Raw genomic sequence first — 17,235 nt, 5'->3', positions numbered from 1 at the left:
AAAGGATTACAGCTTGGAAGGGGACAAAATATTATAGCCTCTATGCGCCCTTAAGCAATAGGTTCCAGGCCATAACGGACCTTTATATGGGTTATCTAAGCGTTACGAAGAAGATGCCATTCGGCACGTGAGGAATAGACAACTGGCGCCTAATCTACATGTATAGAAGTCTAAATGTGCATTACAAGCCTCAGCGATAAGTGTACTTTTTTATGAAGCTGCCCCGCGTAACAAGAAACAAAAAGGGATTCACGTGAGGAAAATTTTTGACAAAAGAGGAGGCCCACATGTGTGCATATATATACGCACATATGCCCAGTTACACATATATACTTACACATGTATATGCTCCCACTTAGACAAACAAACGCCTGTCGATGCAGATGACTATTTCACGCCTCTATATACATCCACGCGCACGAACCGGTATGACGCCAAACATATGTTTACTTCGAACTTAAACGAGATGTAGAATCAGCAATAAATTTCACGGCATCTCGAGAGAAAAATTGTAAATAAAAAATTATCACTTGAAAAAAAAATTAACAATATCTAGCGCATGCAAAATATAGTGAAGGAAAAAAAAAAAGAAGAAAAAAACGAATAGCCTTTTTCTATATGGTGAGCTGCTCACAAAATTCTGCAAAAAAATGATTACTCAGAGGAAGCTTTCTACGGGGGAGGGGGGGGAATAAAAATGCCATGTTAAACAGCACACAAATTAGTACCTAAAAAACTTCTACAGGTGGAATTAAAAAAGTCAGAATTGTTGCAATTTGCGTATTATGTTGTGTAGAAAGTCTTATAGTAACATATATAGGCATGTGCAAATGGATTTAAAGGGCACTTTTCTGTACTGCTGATACACCGCCGTCTGTTGGGCCGGGTTCCTACATGTGTCCTTTTAAGCTCCATAAAAAGGCACGCAGCAAAACGATGAAAGAATAAAATGAATAAATAGGTGTTACGTGCACACAAGGGGGTGCGTCGGCCCATGGTCGCCCGCCAGGTATTTTTTTTTTTCATCGTGTTTGCAACACAACAAATGTTATGTGAAAAGATGCAATATAAGTAAAGTAAAAATTTTTTTTGCTCTTGTCTGCGCAATTTTTAGACACAGCACAAGTTTTATAAACAAAAAAATGTGTATATATGTATGTATTGGTATATGAGCGCACACCACGCTCCTTTTGATATTTTACAATTCCTGAGGCAAACTGGTATGCTTTCACCCTCCCACACACACGCACCCCGCCAAGTGGCCTACTAAGTAGAGGGACTTAGCGATTTTGCAATTCCATGCGCATTTGTGAATGTTTGCCTCATAATCGAACAGCAGCGGTGAGTACAACAACACAGGAGCGGAAGAGGACGCTCCCCTAGACACATAAATATACATACGTATGTATTTACGTGGACAAGTGTCCTGGACGTATTTATAACATAAAGAAGCACACATACAACGATATCAGCGAGGAGCGAACATGGGAATGCCGCCTACGATAGAGGAACTGAAAAGGGAAAAAATTATCCCTCACGTTTTTCCGGACGAAAATGTGAACTTGACTGTAGACATGTACATAAGTTTTAAATCAGGAAAGGAAGTAAATCATGGGAACATATTAGATTTGGCTGGCACAGGAAGTGTTCCTAGGAATATAAAATTTTCAGAAGCACCCCCAGATGATTACTGCTATATTTTGTTTATGATCGATCCTGACTTCCCTTCTAGAAGAAGACCCGATGGGAGAGATTATGTTCACTGGGCTGTGTCCGGGATTAAATCCAAGGAGCTAGTAAAAGGGACGGATAAAAATTGTATTACCTTGTTGCCCTATGTAGGCCCATCCATTAAGAAAGGAACCGGCTTGCACAGAATTTCGTTTATTCTTTCATTAATGAAGGAAGAAAATAAGGGGAACATTAGAGGGGTGCCTCTTTACCGAGGCGAGCATTACATTACCAGAGTTAAATTTAACAACTGTCAGTCTGCTTATAACGTTATACAGATGAATGATATGAAAATTGTGGGTTTTAACTGGTGCCAGATAGAGGCGTAACTGGTGCAATGTGTTGGCATCACTGGTGCACTTCACCCGTCCCTCCATCTTTGCGCCATTAGGAATATGTACACCACGTGTGTGTCTACGAATTCAAATTTAGCCATTCATTCGGGTGGTAAAAAGTGATTACGTAAATTTTTTTTTTCAGATTAAGCACATGATGCACATTTACACCAATTGTGCTTACCCCCTTGCATGTGTAGCTGTTGAGTGACCTGCTTGTTGTTGTCGTAGCTGTTGTCGTCGTTGTTGTTGTTACTATCTCTCTGTTTTTGCTTCAAAACAGTTGTATTTTTAGAAAATTGTCTTCTCCATTGCGATTGTGCGAGCGTACATATGCGCATACGTGTGGATTCCCGATACCTCAGCTCCCCTTCTACTTCTAATAACAACTAAAAGTTAGAGCTATGTAAGTGTTTTTTTTTTTTTTTTTGATTCACAATTTATAATTCGTGGGAATGATATACACCCAGTTCTACATTTGTACGTCCCGGAGTTGTACGCATGGGGAAGTGGTGAATGCGCATGCCGTTGGGGAATCTTTACATAGGCATAATTGCGTACATTTTGCTGCAAAGGGGGTAAGCTGGACGGGGAAGCAGCAAAAAGGGGGTTATTACGCACGTATGTACATTGTGTCGGATTATCTACGGCGGTAGTAACACAGTTCAAAGGTGTACGTATCAACCCTGGTGTGGTGGTGGGACTATTTAAGACACTCCGTTTTGTTCAACTTCTCACGGGTACGGTCACTCCCATTGAGCCTTCTCCACCCCGCGAGGGCACTAACAAGTCGTTTACTGATTTTCTTAAATTTGAAAAAAAAAAGAAAGTTCTTATCCTACTCTACCATTACGCAAAGTTAATTTTTTGACGTAGGCTATTGCCTTTCGCGATGTTTTCCTTCCTACAACATTTGATGTAGTGTATTTTTTTTTTTTTTCGAGTCTTAATCGTTCGTATAATTTTTTTATTACCACTGAGGAGCACAAATTAGGGGATTTGCTTCCGCGTGTTTAATATACATACGAAAGTGGTGACAAGATTTTGGAAGATTATTCCAGTTCACCTACTTATTCCAGAAATATGTGCCCTTTTTCGAATATGCTTAATTGTGTATAAACCCCCCATCACCCATTTTTTTTATTTTGCACGGGTGGAAGCATAATGCTCGACTGAAAAACCAGAAATAGTTAATTTCTAGCAAGTGAACTGTCTAACCTTGGTTAAGCAGTTAATATGGAATTTGCTTGAACGCATTTTTTTTGTTTTTTCTTTTTTGTTTCTACTTTTTCGTTTTTACTTTTTCGTTTTTATATTTCCGTTCTTACTTTTTCGTTGTTACTTTTTGGTTTTTTCTTTTTTATGTTTTCTTTTTTCCTTTTTCATTTTTTCACCTTTTTTTCCTGTTCCAATTTGGCGCCTATCGTTTCTTTTTTTTGCCAATTGCATACATTGCGAAATCGGCTTACTTCCATACACTTATTGGAATTTCTCATGTGCTTGCTGATGTGAACACATACATAAATTACACGCGCGAACATGTGAATACACTTAAGCACAGCATTATATATATTGTTTTTTTTGTACTTTTGTTTTGACGCATACGTAGTATACGTAAACACGCAACATTAGTGTACAGGATGTGATAAGCTCACGCCTGTAGCAATATGTATATGCACAAAGCAAACACATTTTCATCGTAAAGCATCTTTTCTTTCCATTTCTGAAGTTTTCTTTATTTTTATTATTTATTAACTCTTCAAAGTTGAGGTCATTTTATAGTAATGAGGCATTAAATCATACTTCTGACCTAATTTAGGAAATCTTAGTTTTTTTTTTTAATTTTTATCACCACGCCCAATTCTGTACCTTTTATATAAATTAAGAAAAAAAAAAAAAGTCAAAAATGCTTTCCCAGTTTCACTTTTGCATATAATATATGCCAAAACTTGATTAACCAAACCCTGAAGAGAAGAAGAAACAAAGAAGCAATAATGTCCTTGCTTTATAGCAAAACCCTGAATTTATTAAAAGGAAATAACAAGTAAGATGCATACCTAAGAGTATGTACCACTGCGGCACATATAGATATATCTGAATACATTTTTATATCTAAGGATGATGTATACTCCCTCCGCCACCCACCACTCAATTCACGCAAAAAGCGCAGATATCTGCGTACTTATGTAGAACTGCTTGATGGCCAGATGTGAAAAGAACATTCTTTATAGTGAGATTTCTTGCGTGTGTCCGCGTAGAGGTGTAGCATGCGCTTGTGGTCTTTGCTGTGCTTGCCTCTGTGTTGCATTGTGGATGCATCCCTGCTCGACAGGAGGAGCACGGGTTGCTGCAGGCAGTGTCGTGATGACCCTAATGAATACATGCAGGTGCAGTTGAAGGTTAGGTGCATGTACGTACCCATACAAGTGGTTCCAATCGGTCGGCCTTCTCCCCCAACCGTTTCGCAAAATGTGCCATAAAAAAAAAAAAAAGCAAAATGAACAAAAATTTCATCCCGATGATTCGTTAAGAAGCAAACGAGGAAAACCAAAAAATAGGAAAAACAAAGAGACTGAATATTTTACATCGTCCTAATTAATGAAGCGTCGATAAGCAGATATGCAGAGAGCGCCCTGTGGGAGATTCCCCCTTTGTGCACAAATTTACATATATGAACACTCCCTCTTTTTTTCGCTGCATGAAATGTTTTACTGCACAATGGGTGACATTAAAATGGGGCCGATGTTACACAACCTGTGCACACCTGATGGGGCACATTTTGTGAACATTTATCACATCCAGTGAAGGGGTTTCGCGCCTTTATGTATACAACTACGTCCGCGCATATTTCGTTGTATAAGTATGGGGAACAAACCTGCCTTTGAGATTCTAACCCTTCTACCCATTTGATTACCATTTACGTCACCGCGAACATGTGTTGTGGCCTAGCGCGAAGATAAACCTGCAGCAAGGTTGCGGGGAATATATGCCACATTTGAACACAACCCCATTTGCGCCTCATTTTTGTGCCTCATTTTTGTACCTCATTTTGCACCCCCTCGCAGTGGAGTTAACGAAATTCGAATAAACATAAACAGCCGCAACAAAAGAGGACACAACAACTCCGTGATCACATCCAAGTACACCATTTGGAACTTCATTTTTTTGAATGCATATGAGCAGTTTCACAAGATATCCAATGTCTACTTTTTGATCATCGGCATTCTGCAGTTAGTGCCCCAGTTCACCGCAACAAATAGACTACCGACTATTTTGTTTCCGCTGACCATTGTTCTAGTGGCCAATGCTATCAAGGATGCGTATGAAGATTGGAACAGACACAAGACGGACAAAATTGAAAACAATCGAATGTGCTACGTTGTGGCTGATGAGGAGACCAACGAGGAAACGCGGACTACATCCTTCTGTAGAACTATATTTAGAAAGATCAGAAATTTTTTAATCCGGAAAAAAAAAATATGCAGTACGGATAACTCCTTCGATGAAGAAATATACGTCGAAGAAATTACAGACGTGGATACTTTTATGAGCAGTTTTGAAGGCAATTTAGGATACATCGAAGGGACTATTAAAAAAAGGTGGAAGGATGTAAATGCAGGGGATATAATTCTCTGTAGAAGGTCCGAATTTTTCTGTGCTGACATTTTACTGCTAAGTACAAGTGACAAAAATGGAATTGCATTTGTGGAAACATCCAGCTTGGATGGAGAAACGAACTTAAAGGTTAAAGAAGCAAACGGATTCGTATTCAACATTCTTACCTCGGACAGAAGTGAAGCAATTGACAAGATAAAAAATTTGAAGGGGTTTATAATCAGTGAAAAATCCAATAAAGATTTGACGACCATGTATGGTACAATCTATTTCCAGAAAGATGAAAAAACTGACCTACACTCTAATAGCAATTTGTCGGGAATATTAAAAGAAACAACCGAGTTGATAGAAAATAGGCGAAGGAGGGTATCAAGTGCAGATTTTAGTAAAAATAGTAGCAGCATTGGAAATATAGAGGAGGACTGGATACATGGATTAAATGATGCCAGTGAAGACAAATATGTCAGAATCCCATTTGACGAAAAACACTTCGTCTTAAGAGGTTGTAAGTTAAAAAATACCGACTGGGTTATTGGCATAGTTATATACATTGGGAAGGAAACCAAAATACAGATGAATTCCACCAAACCGATTATTAAAACGAGTCAATTAGAAATATTAACCAATAAGCTGACCATCATCATTTGGCTCATTCAGATGATTATTTGTTTCATATCAGCCTACTACAATGCAGTGATTGTAAGCTTGTCCAAGAAAAGTAAATTTAAGTACTTGCCTTTTAACTTAGAAGAATCCAAGAAGCCTTTTATTGTCGGAGTTATTTCCTTTTTCTCCTGGGTTGTCATCACAGCGAATTTTATTCCCATCAGTTTGATTGTCACCATGAGTTTCGTAAAAGTTGTTCAGGCGTATTTCATTTCCTGTGACAAGAATATGATACATAAAGTGCTGGCGGATATTCCCACCTTCGGAAATCAGATGGAAACTGCAAGCTTGCGAGATGAAAATTCAATCGAGTTGGACATTAAGGAACCCGGTGGGAAACCCCACGCCCGGAGCAATCAGACCGATAAGTCAAAAATGAATTTTGTGCCACAAGAAAGCATTGAAAGGAGCGAAGCAACAAATGGGGAGTTTCACACTGGCGCTAACAGCACCAGCAAGAGCAACACCAACAGAAATAATGGCTCCAATGGAAATGCCACCTGGAATGAACGGAAAAGAACGCTCACCAGAGTTATCAGCTTTAAGGACGTAAGGGAAAAAAACTACATATATTTCAATGCCGTACCCAGAACATCCAGCCTGATAGAAGAGCTTGGACAAATCGAATACATTTTCTCGGACAAAACCGGAACGTTAACATGCAACGTAATGGAGTTCAGAAAATGTGCCATTAATGGGATTTCCTATGGAAATGGTCTAACTGAAATTAAAAAGCACATTTTAAAAAAAAAAAATATGGCCATTCCAGACGAACCCGCCCAGAAGTCAACGGAGAAAACGCCAAATGTAAATATAGTAGATGCCGATTTGGTAAATCATCTGCACGATGTGACGCATTTTAACCATGCCGCTCTGATAGGCTTCTTCCTACATTTGGCCATTAACCATTCCGTGATATGTGATTATGGAAAGGAACCCACGACGACCTACTCGTCTAGTAGCCCAGATGAAGAAGCCCTAGTATATGCTGCAAAGCATTTTGGAATCACCTTCTTGTACAGGAAGGATGGCAAGTACGGAATTAGCATCTTCGGCACGGTTTACGAAATTGAAACGTTGGCAATTGTTGAATTTACAAGCAAGAGAAAAATGAGTAGCGTCATTTGTAGAATACCCGTCAGAGGTACACATAGAGGTGGAGGTGTCACTGCTAAGGGGGGAAGCGGAAGCGATCTAAAGGAGGAGCGACATCTAGGAAGGGCGGAAGAGGAACGGGCGGCACTTGCCAGGAACGAAATGAACATCTCCTCCCGATTGAAGAAAGATCCTCTGGATGAAAACTTCGCCCCTGGAGGTGAGAAACCCAAAAAGGGAAATAATGACAATCAAAACAAAGACATAATCACTTGTAAAAACTGCAAGGAGTCCAAAATTATGCTCTTTTGCAAAGGAGCTGGAAGTGTTATTTTAAACAAATTAGCAAAAAAGACGGAGGTAGATGACATGACGATTGAACATATGGAAACGTACGCGGACGAAGGGTTAAGAACATTGTGTATCGCACAAAGGGAATTAACAGAAGAGGAATTCGCAGAATGGTACAGACTGTACAAAGAAGCCACTGTAAGTATAAAAGACAGAGAAGAAAATTTAGAAAACGTGGCAGAATTTATTGAAAATAAATTAACCTTGCAAGGAGTAACCGGCATAGAGGATAAATTACAAGAAGGGGTCAGTTCCACAATAGAAGATCTAAGACTGGCAGGTATTCACATATGGATGTTAACTGGCGATAAAATAGAGACAGCAGTGAACATCGGCATTGCTGCAAATTTGATCGATAATTATTCGGAGCAGTTTATCTACACTGCAGATTTAATATCATGTGAAGAAGCACTGATGAATAAAATTGATGAGGACATTATCAATATTGAAAAAACGTTAAATTTACCTCACTACGATTTTAATGCCGAAGTTAATGATAAAAAGCAGGGTTTTTTGAGGAGCTGTTTTACTGTCAAGAAAGAATGTAGCTTATCGTTAAGTCCAGATAATTACAAAATGTTAATTAGCTCGTTTAACCACGTGTTAGTCGTAGATGGGGCGTTGTTAGACATTTTATTGAGCAAGAAATTTGAAAGGAAATTTTTTTACCTGGCGGATAAGTGTTCTTCTGTGATATGTGGCCGAGTGAGTCCCTACCAAAAAGGAGCAATCGTTTCGTCAGCCAATCGATTGTTGAAAAAGATTACTTTAGCTATAGGCGATGGGGCTAATGATCGCAACATGATTAACACAGCTAACATTGGAGTTGGGATTAGAGGGCAAGAAGGCGTCCAGGCATTTAACTCCTCAGATTATGGTATCAGTCAGTTTAGATTCTTAAAAAATTTGTTACTAGTGCATGGTAGATTGTCCTACAACAGAATAAGCAAGTTGGTGGTATACATGTTTTACAAGAATATTGTTTTAATTTTCCCCTTGTTCATCTTCGGATCGCTTTCTTTATATTCTGGGCAGAAAATATACTACGAATTTTTACTGCACCTTTATAACATTTTGTTTACGTCTGTTCCGGTCGTAGCACATGCCATATTAGACAAAGACGTGAGCTTAAACACAGCCTTGGTAACTCCGACCTTGTACAAATTAGGAATATACCATTACTATTTTAACATTAGCACATTTGTGTCTTGGGTTATTAACAGCCTTTTTCATGGCTTAGTTGTTTTTTTACTACCCCTATACTTTTTATCCTATTATAATATTCCTAGTTCCGATGGGACACCTTTCGATATGTGGAGAGTTGGAAGCGTCACTTATTTTATCACCGTTTTAGTTGTCAATTTGAAAGTGCTTCTGGAGACATACTGCTTAAATGTGCTCCCGCTTACCGCTGTGTTTATGAGCATTTTCTCCTTCGTCATTCTTGTGGTGTCCTTCTCCTTCATGTGCTTTGGCAGTAACAATTTCTTAGGCACAGCTGTCATTTTAGCAAAATCGTTACGCTTTTGGCTAGTTGTCTTGTTAGGCCTATTCACCGCCCTGTCTAGGGACTACATCTTTAAGGTTTTCAAGAGAAACTTCAACCCGGAGGTGTACCACTTCTTGCTCGACCAGGTAAAGTGCCGAGGGGGGCAGTCAACAGGAGTGATAACAGGAGAATGAACAGGAGAGTCAGAAGGAGAATCAACAGGAGAGATGAAAAGACGACTTACCCCCCTCACCTCAACGCGAACCCCACACCTTTGTTCATACTTTTTTCCCCGTCTGCACCCTAGGAAGAGAAACCGAAGGGGGAAAACACCGTCATAAACCTGCTAAGTTCTGACACCCATCAGAAGGAGGAAGAAATTGTACGCACTTAATGAGAAGCCGTAAAGAGGAGGATAAAAGAGGCCTCGTCATTTAGAGGCACCTTCCCTCCCCTTGGAAAAACAATTGCGTTTAACGTGGTTACTCCGTTGCAATGTTTTGACGAGTGCACAATTCACGTTGCTGCGTCTGGCGAGGGCTGTTACGCTGCATTTTAAAGAGCCTGTGCCTTAGTACATAGCTCTCCTGTTTGTTTCCTGTTTTTCTCCATTTTTCCTTTTTTCCCCCCCGCAGAAAATCGAAAAATGCAAATCTCTTGGATACGCATTCAGCGAAGTAGACCCCGCGTGCGTGAACTTGATTAGAAAGCAAGACAAAATGATTTAAGCGGCCGCTTCCGCGTTTGTATTTTGTTGCGGGCTTGATTGTGATTGAATTCAATTGAAGAACTTTGTACTTGCTTATCTTTGTACATACGGATATATATATATATGTATATACCTGTGTGTGAAGAGGTGCTTAAGTATGCAAGGAGGGATATACTCCCACTTTTTCGTATGCAGCCTAGGCGCTTGTACGAGAGCACGCCCAAGCGCAATAATGCATGTACCGTTTTTATTTTTGTGTGCGCACGCAAGGGTGTTCCTGCTGGGGGACGCCCATGCTGGGACACACAAACCTATAACTGAAACAGTCACACCAGTCCGCCCAATTTTTGTCTACACCTGCCCATATGTGATATTTTATGTGTGCCTTTTACTTACCGCTTATTCCATGTCAAAATTTGAATTTGTTATTAATGTCAACTTTTTTGAATAAAATTTTAATCACCATTTTTTTTTTTTTTTTGGTAGAGGGTTCAGCAAAATTTTAATAACCACTGTTTTTGCAAAGATGATTACCCTTTAGTAACTTCTGGGAAATGGCCCAAAGTGGACCCCACAAAAGCTGACCTTTTTGAGGATAACTAGAACGGGGGATGGGGAAAAAAATCTGCCTCACATGGTTTGGTTTACTAAGGTACGCTATTTGAAGTTAGGTCATAACAAAAAAGTTGTCCCTTCGAATAGTTTAACAATATGTAAAAAAGGAAGCGACGTGAAAAAAAAAAAAAAAAAAGAAAAAGATGAGCGCGCACCGAAGTGGCGTGTTAACGTGGCGTTATACATTTATTCTGACTAGGATATGTAATCATCAGAATGTACACATGGTGACGTGTAAGAATATGCAAGTTATCCCTTTTTTTCCTTTTTTACGTGGGCACCTTCGTCCGTGCACCTTAAGTGTTTTCTGTGCTTCTCTTTATTTGTCTGGTCTACGTAACGTTTCGGATGCACATGGTAGTGACGGGAAAGAGGCGCGTAAGGGCACAAATGTGCCTGCCCCTGAATTAGCACAATGGTTGATTTAAAATGAAAAAATAATTTAAGTCATTGCTGGTGTCAAAGGGGTTCACAAAAGGGGGGTGGGGGCTTCGCTGTGGAATGCCCTTCACGCAAAGGTGCCACTTACTCGTAACATCACACCGCTGCGCCGCGCCGAACTGGCCGGGGGCGGCCCTCCCTCAAAAGTGCGAATTATTGTTAAACATGTCATACTTGTCAAACTTGTCGTACTGAGAACTGCCAGACATGTAGCTATTCTGAGGAGGCATGATGGACAAGTGATTGTTGAGCGAGTAGTTAAACTGGCCAGACATGGAGTTGGCCGCAAAATCGTTAGGAGCAGATTTATTCATCTTCTTCTCCTTCTGCATGTCTTCGATTTGTTTCTTCATGGCGTCGATCTGATTGGTGTAATCACTGACAACTTGAATGAAGTATAACATAGCTTGGTCCTTAAATCCGCTGGTCCAGACAATTTCTAATACATAATCGGGCTTGAGTATATCATAACAAACGATGAGGCCCGCACACAACGCTTCTTTATTTTTAATTTCGATGAAAAAATTTATTAAATCTTCCACGTATGAATTATTCTTAGACACTCTTGCAATTTCGATTGCGTCCTTATATTGTTCCTCTTTCTTAGAAAGATTAATAGCTTCTTTATATTTTTTATTTTTCTTATAAAGCAGAGATGCGATTCTTCTCATTTCTGAAAGTTTGTGATTCTCTAATTTGTTGATTAAATTGGTTTGGTTAAAATTGTCATAATCATCAATTGAGTTCCTCAAACTGATGTAATCATCATTTTGTAAATAAATTTCGTTTAGCGTTTCATTTACAGCCGTTATATTTTGCCCTTGGATATCTTCCAGATATTTTTGTATGAGAGGTAAATTGTTGGACTTCTTCAATGTCTGTACTAATCGATTGTTATCAATTTTGTTTTCCAAAATTTTTAACAAATTGTACAAATTTAATGGGTGCTCTTCTATATAGAAATCGATTACTTTGTGTATGATGTCACTATTGGTGACTTTGTGAATCACTTGCATGAAGGTGTCTGGTGTGTACGCAGTGGGGGAGTGTTTTATAATGGTATCCACCGCTAAGTTGTACTCATCGTAGGATATGTACAAATAAACAGCTTCTTTTAATAAGTATTCATTTTGGCAAACATCAATTAATTTCCTTGTGTTCATTTTGTTTGAGTAGTTTCTTATGAACTCCATTAACTTCTCCGGTTTGTACTTGGCGTAGAGGATTCCTAACTCGGTGTAGATTCCCACGTGTGCTCTTTCATTGTTTAGTCCGTTCTCCAGTAGACTCATTAACTCGTTTATGTATTTTTTTTTTTCATAAATGTTGATAATTTCGTCCAGGTGATCCGCATGCATGATTAATTGGAGCCCTGCTGTGTGTGCATGTTTCAACTGCTTGTACTTAACACAAATGAAATTTACTTCTTTCCACGTTTTCAGACTCTTCGCCTTTTTGGCTGCTTCTATGGCTAGAGAGTACTCCTTCAGCTTCAAATAACAGAAGGTTAGCTTCTGATTGTTGGGTATGTTGCTGTACAATATTTTGGCAACTTCATACTCTTGTTCTTTGAACAGTCTATCCCCTATTAGCTGCAAGTTGGCTGAATTAGTGCAGCCAATAAATTTAGTCATTTCTGTTGTTTTTTTCAATTTCGCATAGGCATACAGTAGTTCCGAATCTACCAACACGTCCTTCAGCAAATTCTGATCCCTCAGAGTGTTCAGATACGTTATTAAATGCTCGTAAAAATTATTCTCCTTGCATTTTGCTATAACTTCCTTGTAAGCTTCTGGGTTATTCGATTTTACGAAACTGTCTATGGCGTCAATAATTTTGTTTATTTTTAGTTGGGCCTTCCCTAGAATGAACCACACATCGTTGTGGTTGCACTTTTGTGCGTATTCGATGGCTCTGTTTAGGTCATCTTCGTAACTTTTCGGGTCTAGGACAGGTTGTTCCTGCGCGTCGTGTAAATCAGACTCACTGAGCGCGCCCCCCACCTCGTTACTGCCGCCAAGCAAATTGTCCCTCCCCTCTTGATAGCCGTATCTTCCTCCCTCTCCCAACTGCTTCACATACTCGTCACTCTCGTTGTAGGCAGACGAACTCGCTCGCGAAAATTCATTTGGATAGGCGCTTTTATTATTCACTTGCAGGATTTTATCTAACAGCACGGAGATGGCTGATGTGTAGCAATTGAACTTTTTATAAATAACAAAGGCTTCCTCCCTCAGCTTATAGTCATACGCAACGGACGCAATTTGCGGACCAGAGAAGCTGTCAAGTCGGTTGATATATTCCATCACTTTCTTCGAATCCGATTTGATGGCAGTCAAGATTAGCAAGTTCTGCAAATTCTTATTATCACTAAATTCACTGTTATGCAGAACGATTTTTTCCAGCAACTCAATTAATTCACTGCTTAGCTTTTTCTCAATAAAGGCTTTAACCGTTACGGTAATTTCTTCTGCGTTATTGGATTCGATCAACGTCGAGCCGATGACCTGATCGATTACGTTTTTTCTGTACTTGTTGGATTCGTCTAAAACCTTTATCCACAATTCCATGGACTGTCTGGATACTAAATATTTGGCTTGCAGTTTGAATAAGCCATTTTTGCTGGTTATATGGATTAACTCCTCGTCGCACTCTCCGTTCGATTTTTCGTACACGGTATAGGCTAAATGGGGGTCTAGATCTTCGCAATATTTCCCTATTAATTTTTTATCATAGAAATTGTTATTCTTTAGGAAATTCTCTGGATCCTTATTCAAGTCGATGTATATCTTGGCCAAAGCGTTATGCAGTTCAATATTTTCATATCCCTCATTGGATCTGCTTTCCAGCCATGGTAACAGCAATTTTAGTCTATTCCTCTTTTCTGCTATTTCGATTAGGTTTCCTATATTGGAAATATTTTTTATATTGTTCAAAAGATTGAGGAGGAAGTCTTCCGAGGCGTCCAGGTCCAGGAGTACACCGATAACCTTGTGAGCATTATTTGGATTAACCTTAATCACGTACACTTCGATATATTTCAACAAGCTATTTTTATATAAATATTCCGCGAGCTCTTCAATGTAGTTATGTATGTCACACACGTATATGAGTGGACGGGGGTCGGACAATTTGCAGTCCTTCAAGAAGTTTTTAACTTGTTCTGGGTTGTACTTTGCATTTTTGTCCTTACAAATTCTGTCTAACTCTTGGATGTTGTTTATCTTGACACACGCCTCAATATATTTAAACATGATAAAATGAACATCTTCGATTTTCAGGCTGGAGGAATTTTCCGCGTTGCTGTACTGAGATCCGATGTCAGATGTCAGCAGAATGGACGACGTCTCATCGTTCATGCTTCCATACGATAGGTGGTCTGTCGTTTTGTTGGTTAAGTTCGGCAAGTGGCTGAGGATCGAACTAATGAAGTAGAAAATTCCTTCGTAATTCTTATTCTCCTCAAATTTGTTGATAATTTTCTTGATACCTATTTTGTTATAGTACTGGACGCAGATGGAAATGACGACCTCCATATTTATTTTGTTCCCCTTCATGAAATCAAACAGTATATCTTGACACACAGAGTCGCTTAACGTAGAAAAGTACTTCTTAATCCAGTCGATGGAAATCCCTGTGTTGGGGAGAGAGCCGTCCATGCTGTGATTCGTATTTGTGTTCTTTTGAAAGCACGACGATTTGGTGATCACTCTTTTTATGTCATTCAAATTGGTGTAGTTTTCTAGGGCCCTCTGAAATAATCCCTTCTCTTCACACAAATAGGCTATTCTGTTCTTATCATAGTAGGTAAAAATATCCATTTGGAATAGAGTCTCTGCTACTTGCACATTATTGTATAAGTTAAATTCAAACAACTTGGTTTGTAAATTTTTATGCTCCGGTTTATTGTCCTTCAGAAAGTCCAGCAGTATCGAGGTGGCTTCTTGTAACTTGTTCTTACTCAGCAGATAATCAATAATATTGTTGATATCAAATGGGATGTTATTTTCGCATAGAAATTTCACGTACTGCACTGCCACTTCGTTGTTGATACCTTTTCCCTGCCTGCTATCGTTTGTACTATTACTGCTATCGTTGAAGAAATCCATCGCTTCGTTCTTCGAGGAGCTACTCATATCAGTCATGGACGAACTCCTGTCTTTCTCGTTACTGTACTGAGATTCGTAATTCACAATGACAATGAATATGCTTACAAAGTCAAAGGAGACCTGCTTAAAGTTATTCAAATAGCTGAGGACATTATTAAACATGTTAAGAAGACAATAGGTGGAAACTATCTTATTGTGCGCCCCACACCGCAGGTAAATATTCAACGCTAGTCGCAAATCTAGCACTTTGACTAAGTCCCCCAATTCTTCCGAGCAGGTTAACTTGTCATCCTTTATCCATTTTTCTAGATATTCCTTCTTTTTTTGCAAAATGACAGGTTTCACCAACTCGACCGATTCGTACGTGTTCAACTTGTCATATTCGAGAAGCACTGAAAAGTACAGAAGAAGAGGGGATAGCTGTCCCGATGCATTTTTCATCGATTTGAAGCTATTCAGCACTTGCTGTGTTCGCAAGGGAGGGATAATTCTAATGTCTACATTTTTCCTGGTCATAATCAAAACAGCTTCGGCAACTGAGCTGGAGTATTCCTCATACGTTTTGGTGTTCTTCAGTAGGCATATAATTTTCGAGGCCTTCTTAAAATCCATTTCGTTAATGCATTTTTTGTAAGCACTAATGTAGTCGCATCCTGGGTACCCATATTTTACGCACAAATTTTTTATAATTTTATCCTTACTATCAAAGTTGGACAATTTTATGTGGTTTATTAAATTGACGTAGTTAATGGTGATGTAGTAAATTTTTCCTTTTTTGTTCACCGCGTATATTCCTTCCCCGTTTTTGCTATCACAGCAGGTGAAAATGTTATCTTCACTAATTTTTTCCTTCACAAGTTGGGTTAGTGTGCCTTCATCAAATATGTACACATAGCTGCACTTTGTGACAATGTATATCACCCCTTGCAAAGTGTTCATGCTGATATAAATTGGGAAATCATTAATGTTCTCATTTATTAGATTAATTTCCTTCACAATTTTGTATGGCATGGTGCCCGTCTCCGTCTTGCTACTGTATATATCCATCAAGTGGATTCTCGATACAGTTGAATTTTTCTTCTTTTCGACAAAACAGAAGAGGGGCTTTATGTCCCAGTTATCAAATATAAATGATCCAAAACATCCTATAAATCCTTCAATCGTTTGGTGCAACTTCTTATCACACGAGTAAAGTTGCATGTACCCATCGATGCTTTTTCCTTGATCCTGCGTAGATATTCCACACAAAATGCACCATTTCATGTCCTTATCTGTGGCATAGTATAAAATTTGAGAATTGTTGTCAATGAACACTTGTGCCTTCTCGAAAACCTTCGTCAAGGTGTAATTTTCCTTCTGCTTCTTACTATTGTGGATGTCTATATTCCAATGGTATACATTCCTCTCGCAGACAATGGCAATGGTGTCATTATTTATCCACTTCCAGTAATTCATGTACTCATTTAAATTTAAGGAACATATTTTTTCCTTCGTTTCTATGTTAAAAACTTGTAAAAATATCGTGTTGACATTTTTTAAGGTACCTCTCAATGCTAATATGGGGTCATTGGGGTGAATAATGACACTCTCTGCTTTCATATACTTCCGCGTGCTTATCTTATTTTGCAGGTTTATAACCACCACTTGGGTGTTCTCGTTCACATTTTCTTTAACGCATATAAATTTGTCTCCTTCGATGGATACAGTGCCTAGACGAAACGACTCATTCTGGATGTCATACGTGGACAGACTATCTGCCACTGCGACAGATAAAGGGTTGCTGGGATTCATTCTTTCGACAAATTCGGGCGTCCTTTCGTTGTTGTATACCTCACGTGTTTAGGCATGTATTCACGGGCGCGGGTGTCCTTCAGGGTGAGAGAACGGTGCGTCGAGGGGGCTGACGGGAAAACTGACAGGGGCGGACCTATTCCCCGGGGTGCGAACAGTCGAAGAACTGGGCAAGGAGCAAAACCGAGTAAGCAACAGTGAACGAGGTAAGCAATCTGAACGTGGAAAATGCTGAAAAACGCGCATCGGAAAACGCTAAGAACGTTATCACAATCAAGATATGCAAAA

At 39.2% G+C, this 17,235-nt stretch overlaps 3 protein-coding genes across 3 annotated transcripts; 2 read left to right on the top strand and 1 right to left on the bottom strand.

Annotated features, from left to right (window-relative positions):
• Positions 1 to 1,484: 1,484 nt before the first annotated feature.
• On the top strand, positions 1,485 to 2,060 carry C922_00743 (phosphatidylethanolamine-binding protein; the record flags this gene model as incomplete). The annotated part of the gene is made up of 1 exon (XM_008816355.1): positions 1,485 to 2,060. One exon carries the CDS (start codon positions 1,485 to 1,487, stop codon positions 2,058 to 2,060), a length of 576 nt encoding a protein of 191 aa, XP_008814577.1.
• Positions 2,061 to 4,784: 2,724 nt separating this feature from the next.
• C922_00742 (phospholipid-translocating ATPase) lies at positions 4,785 to 10,010 on the top strand (the record flags this gene model as incomplete). The annotated part of the gene is made up of 4 exons (XM_008816354.1): positions 4,785 to 4,867; positions 5,132 to 9,428; positions 9,590 to 9,664; positions 9,918 to 10,010. 4 exons carry the CDS (start codon positions 4,785 to 4,787, stop codon positions 10,008 to 10,010), a joined length of 4,548 nt encoding a protein of 1,515 aa, XP_008814576.1.
• A 1,177-nt stretch (positions 10,011 to 11,187) lies between these two features.
• On the bottom strand, positions 11,188 to 16,947 carry C922_00741 (clathrin heavy chain; the record flags this gene model as incomplete). Its single annotated transcript, XM_008816353.1, has 1 exon — positions 11,188 to 16,947. The coding sequence occupies one exon, from the start codon at positions 16,945 to 16,947 to the stop codon at positions 11,188 to 11,190; it is 5,760 nt and encodes a 1,919-aa protein (XP_008814575.1).
• Positions 16,948 to 17,235: the final 288 nt, after the last annotated feature.

The sequence above is a fragment of the Plasmodium inui genome (genome assembly GCF_000524495.1).
Source record: "Plasmodium inui San Antonio 1 unplaced genomic scaffold supercont1.2, whole genome shotgun sequence".
Classification (NCBI taxonomy): domain Eukaryota; phylum Apicomplexa; class Aconoidasida; order Haemosporida; family Plasmodiidae; genus Plasmodium; species Plasmodium inui.
The sequence above is the reverse complement of the archived record's forward strand: the minus strand, read 5'-3'. Positions and strand labels throughout refer to the sequence as shown.